At 43.9% G+C, this 13,969-nt stretch overlaps 2 protein-coding genes across 2 annotated transcripts; one reads left to right on the forward strand and one right to left on the reverse strand.

The window, feature by feature from the left end:
- Nucleotides 1-2,295: 2,295 nt before the first annotated feature.
- fzd8a (frizzled class receptor 8a) lies at nt 2,296-5,100 on the forward strand. The gene has a single exon (XM_070986547.1). It carries the CDS (start codon nt 2,715-2,717, stop codon nt 4,458-4,460), a length of 1,746 nt encoding a protein of 581 aa, XP_070842648.1. The 5' UTR covers nt 2,296-2,714; the 3' UTR covers nt 4,461-5,100.
- A 3,861-nt stretch (nt 5,101-8,961) lies between these two features.
- On the reverse strand, nt 8,962-13,800 carry LOC139347172 (cytochrome P450 2F2-like). The gene is made up of 11 exons (XM_070986662.1): nt 13,639-13,800; nt 12,966-13,125; nt 12,178-12,337; nt 11,916-12,069; nt 11,049-11,117; nt 10,739-10,843; nt 10,521-10,665; nt 10,326-10,411; nt 9,957-10,058; nt 9,251-9,392; nt 8,962-9,173 (listed from the first exon to the last, which is right to left on the reverse strand). Exons 1-11 carry the CDS (start codon nt 13,798-13,800, stop codon nt 8,962-8,964), a joined length of 1,497 nt encoding a protein of 498 aa, XP_070842763.1.
- Nucleotides 13,801-13,969: the final 169 nt, after the last annotated feature.

A 13,969-nucleotide genomic window follows, 5' to 3' on the forward strand; every position in this document is an offset into this window, starting at 1 on the left:
ATGAGTCACTTAATCAATCTGTGCTCTCCTGATGCTCAGCTCACTCCGGGTTGTTTCATTCGTTCACTGGGTCGAGGCTGTAAAATAGTTAACTAATAAAATAGTTGCCTCACGCGATGAAGAACTGGCTCCACGCCAAGCACAATACTGCTAAATTTAAACTCCAGCACCACCACCACACCCCGGTCCCTGCACACAATGTTGCATTAAGTTAGGAGGAAGATGCTTTTTTAACACTCTGCCTGCACTGTTAGACCACACATCAGCCTCCTAGCACCCAAACTCTGCAGAGCACAGGCCAAGATGTCTATTAAAAAACACATCCCTCTCTTTGGTCAAATGAGTATCGAGTTCCGAACAGATGTGCTGATCACACGGTTGACTTCTCTTGCTTCCTTTTACCACAAGCTGCATGATTTCGCAACCTTGAACAGTCCGTGATAATGAAAATAATGATATTTGCAGCCAAAAAAAAATCAATTGTAAATCCTTCATGAAATCTTTACATGCAGTTTGTCAGTGTTAGTACTAAGTTCACCCTCTGAGGTGACACAACGAGCATCAATTATTGTCATATGTGCAATAATTTAAGAAGATTTTTGAAAACATGTGAGCTGTTGCAGCAAACTCCAATAGTTAAAAGTGTTGCTCATGAATAAAAGTACTTTAGTATTTGTTTAACATATTTTTCAGGTGAGGGGCATTAAATAAATATCCAATAAATGACTGAATAAGTATTCCAGTCACTAATTTAAGTAAAAGTAAGAATACTACACAACATGAATACTCCATTATGAGTAAAAGTTCTGCATGCAAAATCTTACTGGAGCAAAAGGAGGTCGGTATCAGGCAGATGTGGCCTCAGTATCAACAGGAAAAGTGCTCATTGTGCAGCAGAATGGCCCCTGAGTTATATTTTTAAGTACTTTTAAGTGCTGGATTTTCATTTCTGGTCAATCAACATATGATGTTTTTGTTGTTTAATGTGTCACAAGGCATCAGATTTGATAAGCTTGTTATATTTTTCTGTGTGTGAAACTTAATTTCTGAAGTAAAAATCAGTTTGATAAACACAAAAAGTGCAATATTTGCTTCTAAAATATCATGGAGTAGAAGTCTAAAGTATCAGATATGCTAATACATACGAAGTGCACTTACAGTACTTAAGTAAATACACTTTACCATTTTCCACCACTCCAAAAACTATACACACATCCATTAAACGGTTATATGTCTGTGTAAATGTACTGCTTAGCACCACACAGTCATTTTCAGCATCTGAAGCAATATTGTATAGTTCTATCACAGGCGATAAGGACGTCATGAGGTCAGTGAAGGCGCACTCTCCAGCACGTCTTCATACAGAAGTTATAGGACAATATCAGGCGGAAAAGTGACTACAATGAGATTCTGTCAAACAACTTCCACACTCTGTAAGCATGTTAACAGTGATATGAGCGCTCTGCCGCTGTCTCAGTGCGCTCTGCTCCATGGTCTGAGCCGCGCGCAATTACGCCTCCCGCGGAGCTCTATGCAAGCGTTAAACGAAACATTAGCACCTCATTTAAAAAATAAAACAGCTTCTCACAAGGACAGACAGCTCCCTGCGTCGTCTTATCATGCGCAAATTAGCCAATTTACCAAACTGGCCTCTCTCACACACGGGCGCACACGCGTATGTGCACGCACGTACGCACGCACACAGACGCAAACGTCTGGAGCTTGACGCGCCCTCGCATGTTACCATTGTTGTGACACTATCAAAGATGTTGTGTTAAAGGAAGTTACAAGACAGTGAACTGAAAGCTCAGTCACTGAGAGAGATTATAAAGATAGCAGGGTTATTATTCCTAATAATAACTGCGGTGTGGGCCCACTTCATATTGTCTTTAGAATTAAATTATTATTATGATTGGGCTATAATGTTTAGTTTTGCCATATGAAATAAGTTGGAGGGGGAGTCATTACAGGGTTATTATAGTTTAATTTAGACCAGCCATGGCTCCGGGCTTATACATTTTGTAAAAGTAGCTGTTTGACTTGTTATTTGAGGTAAAATGACGTTTTATAGTTTCCCACATGTCACCCACATCACCATCCTGTATCCCGCCGCTATAGACAGTGGCAAAACTACAGCGATCATAAGCTATAACAAAACATCTCTCGGTGAAAAAGAATTGATTGACAGCTGGAAAGCACCGCCTCTGCCGCCCTGTGATTGGACGAGCGGCTCCGGGGGTGTAGCGTGCCAGGCTTTGGTATATATTGGCACCGCTTCGTCTCTTAGCCGTTGATTTGTATGGGAACCGGGACTAAGGTGGGACGAGCCGACTGAATGTAGTCGCTGTGTTTTGAAGAAAGAAAGAAGGCCCACATTTTCCCGTTTGTAGCGATCGGACAGCAGCACTTGGGTTTTTTTTAACAACACATTGTGTGAGGATACTGAAAGCTGTTTCCAGAAGAAGGTGGATTCTCCTCTCAGCCATCTTGACTGCCGCTCGCCGCCCCAAAGGCTGTTTTCTCTCCTCCTCCTCCTCCTCAGCTGAAAGTAAACACGGCTTGCACATTGCTTGCAACTCCGTGCAAGATCCCGAGAGGAGCGAGATGGGCTCGCTGCGCAACATCTAACCGGACCAGAGGCAAAAGCAGACGGCGGAGAGGATTTATTGCTGTTGGTACCAGAGCAGAAGAGGGGGACACGACGCGCCGGAGGGATGGACCTGCTTGGGATTTACCTGCTCCTCTCACTCGCGCTCCTGCCCCGATCCAGCTGCACCACAGCCAAAGAGATCACCTGCCAGGAGATAGCCGTACCGCTGTGCAAGGGGATCGGCTACAACTACACCTACATGCCTAACCAGTTTAATCACGACACGCAGGACGAGGCGGGACTGGAGGTGCACCAGTTCTGGCCTCTGGTCGAGATTCAGTGTTCGCCGGACCTTAAGTTCTTCTTGTGTAGCATGTACACCCCGATCTGCCTGGAGGACTATAAAAAACCTCTCCCGCCGTGCCGGAGCGTGTGTGAGAGAGCCCGGGCCGGCTGTGCGCCTCTCATGAGGCAGTACGGCTTCCCCTGGCCGGACAGGATGAAGTGTGACCTGCTGCCGGTGCAAGGCAACCCCGACACTCTGTGCATGGACTACAACAGAACCGACTCCACCACAGTCTCCCCTGTCCTCTCCAAACCCACCAACCATCCCGGAAAGGGTTACAATCCACCTAAAAATAAGCCGAGTCGACCCGGCGCGCCTGGGAAATACAAGCCGCCCGCCGCCCCGTGTGAGCCGGGGTGCAAGTGTCTGGAGCCCATGGTGCCGGTGAACACGGACCGCCACCCGCTCTACAACCGGGTCAAAACAGGTCAGATCACCAACTGCGCCATGCCGTGCCACAACCCTTACTTTACGCACGACGAGCGAGCGTTCACCGCCTTTTGGATAGGACTATGGTCCGTGTTGTGCTTCGTGTCAACTTTTGCCACCGTCGCCACTTTCCTCATCGACATGGAGCGCTTCAAGTATCCAGAGAGACCCATCATCTTCCTCTCAGCCTGTTACATGTTTGTGTCCATCGGCTACATTGTCAGACTGATCGCCGGACACGAGAAAGTGGCGTGCAACCGGGAGTTTGACATGGAGCACATCCACTACGAGACCACCGGCCCCGCACTCTGCACAGTGGTCTTCCTGCTTATTTACTTTTTCGGCATGGCCAGCTCCATCTGGTGGGTCATCCTGTCTCTGACCTGGTTCCTCGCAGCTGGGATGAAGTGGGGCAACGAGGCGATCGCCAGTTACTCCCAGTACTTCCACCTGGCCGCCTGGCTCATCCCCAGCATGAAATCCATCGCGGTGCTGGCGCTGAGCTCCGTGGATGGGGACTCGGTGGCTGGGATCTGCTACGTGGGGAACCAGAACCTGGACAACTTACGGGGCTTCGTTTTGGCCCCTTTGGTGATTTATTTATTCATAGGCACTATGTTCCTCCTGGCCGGATTTGTGTCCCTGTTCAGGATCCGCAGCGTCATCAAACAAGGTGGCACCAAAACTGACAAACTAGAAAAGCTGATGATCAGAATAGGCATCTTCACTGTGCTCTACACGGTGCCAGCCACCATCATAGTCGCCTGTTACTTTTACGAGCAGCACAACAGACAGAGCTGGGAGATCACGCACAACTGCTCCAGCTGTTTATTAGAGAGGGACCGCAGGAGTCCGGACTATGCAGTTTTTATGTTAAAGTACTTTATGTGCCTTCTGGTGGGCATCACGTCGGGAGTGTGGATCTGGTCCGGTAAAACTTTGGACTCCTGGAGGACTTTCTGCACCAGGTGCTGCTGGGGCAGTAAAGGCACCAGCGGCTCCATGTACAGCGACGTGAGCACCGGACTAACGTGGAGGTCCGGCACGGCCAGCTCCGTGTCTTGCCCCAAGCAGATGCCATTGTCCCAGGTTTGAATGAAAAAAAAAGCAGCTTATGGGGACTGCTAATTGTTTGGGAGATAACCCATCACTCCATGTCTTAAGCAATTTGCATAGTAATGAACGGCTGCTGAGGTGTCACCCCCTACTCACCCTCCACACACACACACACACACACACACACACACACACACACACACACACACACACACACACACACACACACACCTCTGTGGGGAGAGCTGGTTGAAACAATGTACCTGGCGTTCACACAGGTTAATTCCTCCCTGTTTATATGTATTAGAGGTACAGACTGAGGCTGTTAAGCAAACTGGGCATTACTTGCTGTAGGCACAGAGACAGTTTTGTTCCTAACTAGCTTCATACAAAGAGCATTTGGGTTTTTTATTGCCATTTTATCTACATAGTGCCAGATAACATTGTATAATTCAATCACATCAAAGATGGTTTAAATTAAGCCTTAATAGTGCCCAAGTATTTTACGGGTCATTCATTTTGTAATTTCAAATGTATTTATATAAAAGCTATGTAAAAACCTGTACATTTGTGTATAAAAGAAAACTTTATAAGTATTGTAAATTTGTACAAAGTGTAGATGTCTCTTTTTGCGAGAAAAGCAAATATGACCTTTATTTTGACAATAAAACATTTGATAAATCTCAGCGTCTGTGTAACTTCGCAATGTGTTCCCATGCAGAGGAGGCTGTGCTGTTTTCCAGCTCTTGCAGGCATATTTTGTGGCTCCTTGTGGTCACCGTGTTGAGGATGGCAGCAGCAATAGCAGCTTTTGAGAGCCCCGGCGAAAAAGGGAAAAAAAAAAAGGAAGCCCTTTTAACCATCAGAGACCAGTAATTAGAGGCAGGGGTTGAGTTGGAGCATCTCCATAATTGTTTAAGTCCTCTTCACATGCCTGCCCGAAGCCCGCTTTCTTAATTTAGTAAAAGAGGGAGTGGGTGAATGGGGGTATAAATGCAGGGAACAGACCCTTTTCATCTGCAGAAACTTTGATCTTTCTTTTTTAACAGCCCAGAATAAAGGTGGTGTGTATAAGGAGTGTCTGTCTGATGTGCCAAGGTTCCCCCTAAACGTCCCTATTTGGATGCTTTGATGGACATCCCACAATTGAAAGAGCGTTTTGGAAGCCCTCGCTTTTCTGGGTTTGTCAGGGCTGAAACCTGCCAGAGCCCCTGCGTCTTGTGTTTGGTTTTTTTTTTTCCGCAGAGCCTGAATTGAAACATCTTCTCCCTTGGGCTCAAGCTGTGTCAGCGAGTGCAGGAGCCTTGACATGAATGATATTGAAATAGCAATGAAAGCCCCACAGGTGGTCTGTTCACATGATCTCACATCTTAGGGCCCCCTAATCGAGGCATTTTTGCTACAAATGTATCTGGTTTGGTCCCAATTAACCCAATGCGCTGGCAGAAGATGATAAACTGTAACCCAGTGTAGAGATAGATGCCTTTAATTTGCTGTCAGTGGTGACAGTGGGCTTTGTGGTGGCTGCTTTGTTCCTGCTTTACTCCTTCACACTCGCGCTGTAGATGTAAACCAGGGAAGCTTCTTTTCAGCGCGCTGCAGACATGCATCTGTTGGGAGTGTAAATCAGCCACATGAATCTTGCATCAGCACTGTCAGCAAAGACACCAGGCAATGAAGATGGAAGTCATAACATAAAAAAGTACTTTTCTTAAGCATTTTGCTTCCACGCAGCTCCTCAACAGCTCAGAGTAGTTTCAGTGTTTGTGTCCAGTTACTGAAGATCAAGTTTGGGAGTTTTAATGATGTTGCTGTTCAGCTGAAAGTTTGCAATAAGTCATTTTATTATGATTAGAAAGCTGCGCTGCGTTCTGTTTTGGGAAAGGTTCTGCTGTTCGTGCTCTGGAACAGTTGCAGTTATATTTCCATCAAATAGTCATGGTTGCTTTCAATCTTGCAGCTTGTTTTTCTGGTGTTTACCTCAAAAACCTCAGTCAGCCAGTGTGCAGCTCCATCTCTCACTGCCAGCCTCTTAGCGGGGACATTAATGTGCAGCCCCACCTAGTGGTAGAAGTAGCACTGCACACCCCCTCATACCTGTACACTTCTTCACTAAAAATGACTATTAGCTGCTTTGTAAGACCTGCGTTTTAATGAGAATTTTGTGACACATAAGACAAAGTTTAGGAGCTTTCCTGAGCCCACATATCACCCCTGACCTGTCTTCACCCTGTAGGCAACAACCTGTCTCCACAATCCAACTGTCCAGGCTCTTTAATGCACCATGTCCTGGCTTTAATGAACAGTTTCTTCCACAGAGCTCATGAAGAACAGTTCAGTTTCCAAGAGAAAGTGTGAGAGTGTTATTAAGAGAGGCTTCACACAGACAGGGCAGGGCTCTTCGAATGCTTGGGTATTAACTGCTAATTTTCTGAGTTTATGGTTTCTTTTTATGGGGACGTATTTTACAGCCATGCCACTTATATGCTTTTGTCAGGGCTTGATCTCAATTGCCACTTGTGGGCTCATAACAATGTTACATAGAGTTGCAGGTGGCGTCGCTGGGCTGCATTGGTGCTGAGGTGTAACCAATGTAAACAAGTCTGCTAGCAAATAAATCCATCAACCCATGCGTGAATCCAGGGGATGATCTTCTATGCAGCTACTCTGATTGAATCGTCTTCTTCCCCCATTGGTTCTCTGTGTACAGGTGTTAAAGCCTCATTTGTGCGGCCAGGAGGAACATTCTGACATGGTTGCCTATCAAATATTAATGGCAGCGTTTGATGAGAGGCAGACACAGAGGAGAGGAGAGGGGTGATAGGCAGGTTATGCCTTTTGATACTATTGATCCGGATGATGCACCAGGGAGAAGGATGTTTTTTCAGCTCTTAATGCATAAGAGGGGATGCTGCAGCTGACAGCATCTTGTGGTCTGTATTAGTTGTTTTTGTGCTCAAGATTATGACAGACAGCTCTATCAGACCATACTTAGTGCTTTTAATTTGGAGTGCAGGATAGAAATGTTTTGGGTGACAGCTCCATTAGGTGTACATGAGATTATATTCGTAAGTATGAGTACCTTTTCTCTGTCACACAACACACTTGTCAGGAGAAGATGAACAATAGCACTAAAACCCCAGACTTTCCGTGGGTGTTTTCTTCCATACATAAACTATAACAGTGACCTCGGGTTTCTGTGACCCATTTAGATGAATGTTGAAGCTTCTGACCTCCAGCTCAGGCACGTTATTCCCAGTTGGCCATTAGAGAAGGCAGATGTTGGAAAATAAAGGGATTCAGTGCTCAGGCTTCTTTGTTATAGTTTCCAAGGGACTGGGACGTCATCGAAGCTGCTGCAGTTTGGTTTGCACATTTAAAACGGGGAGTTTAAGAAGACGGTTGAGGTTAAATAAAATGAAAAGTCAGTGTTGTCAGTCATGCAATATGCTTCACTTAAGCACTATGGCTGAGCCTAACAAAGATATCAGCAAAAATGGCCGGCTCCCTGCTGGCACAGTAACAATGCCTTTGTGGTTTAGTAGTCCTTACAGTGCACCCCTGCTGCCTCTTCCAATCCAAGGACCCCCTACCTCAACACACACACACAGCGGCAGAACACTGTGTTCCCTCAGTCCTTCACTGACTGACTGACATGTACACAAAAGGAAAACTTCTTTCATCTGAGGCGCTGAGTGTTTTCCCAGTTTCACTCAGAGCACGGTCACATGGGGCGAGAACTCAGTCCAACCAAATGTGTCCACACTCAGCGGTGGAAATGGGTGTGACGTCACAGCTCTGACGATAAATAAATCAGACGATAAGCAGCCAGTGAGAGCAATGCTGCTGTTTAGAGTATGGGAGTGTAACATAAAATGGACCAGGTAATACAAACTGTTGAATGTGCCATGTGTTGCTTTGTAAGTGAAATGAAATTCACACATAATATCATCTGTTGCATGTTTTGAGGTAAACATATTCTTTATTTAAAGCTCAATCACATCATTGGTCATTAGTTAGTTCTTTGCAGTCTCAATAAGTCAGATTACATAACATCAGACTGAATGATATCTCTTCAAAAATACTGTAATTTTACATCATCCACAAAAATGCAGAAAAGCTTCAGTTATCTCCTTCCACTGATGGGTTAATGCACAGTTCATGACTCTTCAGCCTGGTTTAATATTGCTGTTCAGAATCACCTGCACAAGATATCAGAATGAGTTCGCTCTGCACAAGCCCTGTGAAACATAAAACTTTATTACATGCAATACCAAATTCTGTCCACTTGAGGGAGCCATCAACCAGATGTTTTCTTCTCCCTTTATAAGGTACGATAACAATTTGTAGAGTAAAGGCTGCAAAATTCCACATTAGTCATTCATTATTTGACACAATAGCCTCCATATACATATAAACTGGTCATATATCAAAGTATGTAATGGACTATGCAGTGTTTTTAAGAAAAGGTGAATGTTTATTTCACTGTATTGTTTTTATTTGTAATTATTTCACTGGGAGTTACTGGTCATTTGAATCGTCATTGTTCCTCCTGTGTCAGTGAAGACTGTGTGGCCCTGAGTTGGACCTTCATGCGGTAAGGTTGAGGAGACAGAGTGATCCCATAGACAGGGGTGTAGTCCGGCTGTCCTGCATCCTCGGGCCACAAGAACTTGAACTTCCTCAGCAGAGTCACCATGATGAGGAAGAGCTCCATACGAGCCAGACCCTCTCCGAGACACATCCGTGGACCTGAGAGATGAGGCATCAGTAAGTCGTGTACGCTTCTTAAAATAGGAGATGAAACACTGGGGTTTTGGCTCTCATACCTGCAGAGAAAGGCATGAAGGCCTCTGGTTTAACAAAGTCTCCCTGCTCATTCAGGAAGTTTTCAGGGTTGAATTCATGAGGGAATTTCCACTGTCCCTCTTCAGTCAGCACAGAGTTCAGGTTTTGGATGATCAATGTACCCTGAGGAGAAAAATAGGTCAAGAATTACATTTATGTCACATGTTTTTAATGTGCTTCCTGCATGGACAAAATATTGATGTATCTGATGCTGATGAGCAATATATTATTGAATAACTGGCTTCCATTTATTTATCAGTGTTTCTCATTTTGTTTTCTTTTCTTTAATTCTTTTTTGATTCTGTCCCTCTCTTTTCTTTACATTGCTTATTCTTTTTTTTTCTTTTCCAGCAAAAGCACTATTTACTTTTTGTTTAATTGTCCAAAACTCAAACATATTCAGTTCACAATTCTTATATGAAGGTGAAACGCTTAAAAAAGATTGCTAAAAAATACTTAAAACCATGAATTATGAAAATAGTTGATTTATTATCTGTCCCAACTTATCCATTAATCAATTCATTGACAAACTGTTTAAGCTCTAACAACCTCTTTTTAATAAACATTACTATTGACCGCTGCATAACACCTGAAGACTGTAGATGGTTTAATGTAGTAAAGAAGAACATTAAGGACACATGAAGACATGCATGTTGTAGCCAACAAAGAAACCACCATTAGTCTTACCCTGGGTAAGAAATATCCCGTTAGCTCCGTGTCATTTGTTGTACAGTGGTAGACACTAAGAGGGACAGTGTTGGCAATCCTTTGGACTTCATGGATGACAGCCTGAAGTAATAAAATACACAACATGCTCTTATGCTTTGTCAAACTGGCGAGAGGTCAGACTTCAGGCTTTAGAGGAGGTTCAACCACAACAGAACCTGCCATGAAGATGCTGACAGTGTACATTTCTGGAAAACAACAAAGGAAGAAACTGCACCGAATGAATCCCTATGTGTAGCGCAGTGTCATCCTCGGCTAAATATGCTACTCCAACCCATGTCTGCACATGAAATATGGAAACCATTCAGAGAAATCTGTCTGATAATGTACCTGCATGTAAGGCATGTTGTGTCTGTCCTCGTAACTGGCATGATCCTTCTTTTTTAACACCTGGTCTATCTCCTGCTGACATCGCTCTGATAGGCCGACGATAGGTGGAGAAGAAGGATTATGATTGGAATTCATCATCAGAATTATTTTAAAGAACAGATCCCGCAAAGAAAGTACAGCAGTCATACAATATACCTTGTATGTATGGGTGGGTCATGAGGTAAAGGAAGCCAGTGAGCAGGGTGTTGGACGTAGTGTCAGTCCCAGCAAAGTGTAGATCCAGAACAACCATGACGAGTCGATCCTCACAAAAAGAGGAGCCATCATCACTCGCACCTCCCTGATAAAAGAAGAGGAATCATTTAGATTTTTGTTTCCACCTTAAACACGCTTTACTTGCATGAGACACACACCTTATCCAGTTCATCCAGATAACAGTCAAGGAAGTCTCGTGGTTGCCCAGGGACTCTGGTCTCTTTGTGCTCTGTGATCAGACGTCTTGCAAATTTCTTACAAGTCTGAAAAATGAGAAATGTACATTTCTTTTTGAAAAGGAGGGGAAAGTTCCAGAGGGACACGATGACAGTGCACTTGCTTAAAGCCATATGTTCTGGATTTGAAAATTTCAGACTTGGGTGATTCCCGAGTGGGAATGAAAAAAGACAGCATAGCACGTTGATAATGCTTGAAGGGAAAAATGAGAAGAAGTATGAATAGACCTACGTCAATGTTCTTAAATGCCTTCATGAAGGGCAGCGGCAGGTGACGAATCATGGGCACGGAGTCATACAGCTGGAAGGAAGGATTAAATGTTTTTTTGAAGTTGCATTCAGTTTCAAGTGGAAAAGCTGAGACATTTGATATTCTGATATATTCTGAGCTTAATCTCAGAATCAGTAGGTTTTAATGTCATTTTAAATGTTGTTTTTGCTTTAGAAACAGTATTCGTCAGGTTTGGTCCATCCCATTTAGAAATTATTATGAGGGGGAATTCACAAGGGTCACCTACTTGTGGATGCTAATAGCCTACATATTGTGCGGTTAGCCAACGTTAGCTAAAACTGAGTGGGACCTGAGTCGCCTGCCCCCGGTGTCACAGAGCAGAAACTGGGTAATTTTGATGTGTAAAACATTGAATTAGCCTAAAATCTGGAAAATGAACTAAAGTTGAAAGTTGAAACATCTATTTCAGTGCACCTGAAATTAAACAGTCCAGGAACACCTGTTTTAACTAGTTAATGTAGTTAGCATGCTCGTTAGCACTCAGCTAACATTTTAATTGTACTGCGAATGCTAAAAATTTACGTTTTTTAATTCAAAGCTCTTTTAAATCTAAGATATGAATGTCATTACACGACTTCCTGTTGAAGAGACTGCATTTGTTGTATCAGTGACAGAGCTGGTACATTTTACAAAAGCTCAGCAGTCTTTCCATTTATTTTTGTTTATTTTAGCTTCATTCCACCATCAGAACAGCAGCGCTTCATGCACTTTAACACCATATCAAATGATTAATTTAGACATCACGACATCTCTGTGCAACAAAATGTCTGATAATTCTGACATTTACACAAACATGTTGTGACTCACCATGCCCCAGGGTCCATTAGCGATCTTGGAGTTTTCTTTATAGCACTGAATAACGACTTTGATGAAGTTGTCGTCGTAGTCGTAACGCGTGCCAAACAGAACCTGGCAGATGATGTTGGAGGCCGCATTATGAAACATAACCTGGGGACTCAAGGTTGTATCTGTGATAAATGTTAACAATGACAGTGGCCTGATTAGGACAGTACATAATAAACAATGTGCTAACAGTGTGTGAGAGGTCGCACTGAGTGCACCCTTAAATGGCATACCAATGCTCTTTTCCAGTGTTTCTACTGTGTACTGTATCTCTCCCAGAATCCTCTGCTCCATGGACTGCTTCCCCAGACCAAAATTCCTAAAGGTCATTAGAGCAAAGCGACGATGCTCCTTCCAGCCCGCGCCGTAGTCTGCCAGAACCATTCCTATAACAGGTGTGCATACAGGCATGAGGTATCTTAAAGTAAAACTACGTATCTTTCGCTGAGCTGCAGTCACAAATGGTATTTTTTGAGATGTTAAATGGTAATGTATACATTGCATGAAGTTAGTGGTAACACCATAGAGCAGGCATGTCAAACTCATTCCACAAAGGGCCGTGTGGCTGCAGGTTTTTCCTCCAACCAATCAAGAGCACACAGTCTGACCAATCAGCTGTCTGAAGACTGAGATCAGCTAATGAAATGAGTCAAGGCTGGTGTGCTGCTGCTTGGTTGGAAAGAAAACTTTCAGCCACTCGGCCCTTTGTGGAATGAGTTTGACATGCCTGCCATAGAGGATAGTCAAAATGTCAGCAGCCTGACTCAGCAATGTGCAGTTACACAACATTATCTCAGGAAGGTTTGCCAGCATTAGTCGCCATTAGCTACCAGTCATACCAAACCAAGCTTAAAGCCCTGGGTGCACTGAATGATCATAGGTGCATTTTATTACTCATGACTTTGGCTTTTCATTTGTAGGAGGAAGAACGTACTATGTCTTCTTTCCAAGGTTTTATAGTCTCACAAGTGATATTATATGCTCGGTCCGTGGACACCCCCGTCTCTGTCTTACCTTGCTGTGTGATTTCACTGACGAGAATGTCTCGGGGTCGTCCAGCAAAATCCACAGCCTTGGTCATCATGGCCTCTTTCATGGCCTGCACCCCGTTGATGACTACAGCCGGTTTTGGCCCGATGAAGAGACTGTAGACGTTCCCATAGCACTTCCTCAGCTGCGAAGGAGCACAGTCAGAAGTATGAAACATTGCCAAATGCAATTGATCTGCTTTAATTAACTCCTAAGACGAGGATTTACTTTTCAAAAAGCAGCTGTTAGAATATAAATGCATTTCAATATTCTAGAGTGAATGGTCTGTCATCATCAAATTTAGTTTACAGCCAATGAACCATACAGCACTCTCAGAGAGGAAAGATTTTAACCATAAAACCAGTGGCCTTGAAAGATGTTTTTATCTCAGCAAATCTTGAATGAATGCTGAATTAATAACTAGCATTTATAGTGAGTCACTTGTAGCCTTGAGGAAATGGATTGCTACACCAATTCATAATATGCACAATTTAATTAGGTAACAAAACACACTAATAGCCACTCTGCCATGGAGCTGATTACACGCACTTGATACTCAGGGTGTGCTGCACCCTCCTGGTATGAATGTGTGTGGCTGGTGATCAGTAGTATAACAATTAAAGGCAATGTTTGAGTCCCATTTCAGTGTTGCTCTTACCCTCTCAAAGTCCCTCATGGGGTTGTCTAGGCTGAGGCTCAGCAGGTTCCCCAGTATTGGTAATGGAGAAGGTCCTGGAGGAAAGTTCTTGGGTCTCTGACATTTGAGACAGAGAATGAAGAGGGAAACACAGATCCATAGTAGGATGAAAGAAAGAAACATAGTGGAATGGATTAAGCGGGTTTGAAGAGGCTAGCTGTATGTGTTTCTCAGCTCGCAGCTCTGCCTCATCTGGCTGTTTGAATGTAAATGAGAGAGCAGCCAAACGCACGCATAGAAAAACACAAAGGGGCAAGTTCTGACAGGTTTGCCTTGGTTATATGACTACTGC

The sequence above is a fragment of the Chaetodon trifascialis genome, chromosome 18 (genome assembly GCF_039877785.1).
Source record: "Chaetodon trifascialis isolate fChaTrf1 chromosome 18, fChaTrf1.hap1, whole genome shotgun sequence".
In the NCBI taxonomy this organism is placed as follows: Eukaryota; Metazoa; Chordata; class Actinopteri; order Chaetodontiformes; family Chaetodontidae; genus Chaetodon; species Chaetodon trifascialis.

Bases quoted from the DNA above. Each gene is read 5' to 3' on its own strand.
- LOC139347172 (XM_070986662.1), bottom strand. From the start codon at position 13,800: ATGTTTCTTTCTTTCATCCTACTATGGATCTGTGTTTCCCTCTTCATT. The intron at 10,844-11,048 runs GTAGGTCTATTC...CTCATTTTTCAG, and splicing joins AGGCATTTAAGAACATTGAC to ACTTGTAAGAAATTTGCAAG. The intron at 9,174-9,250 runs GTATGAGAGCCA...CTCATCTCTCAG, and splicing joins CTTCATGCCTTTCTCTGCAG to GTCCACGGATGTGTCTCGGA.
- fzd8a (XM_070986547.1), top strand. From the start codon at position 2,715: ATGGACCTGCTTGGGATTTACCTGCTCCTCTCACTCGCGCTCCTGCCC.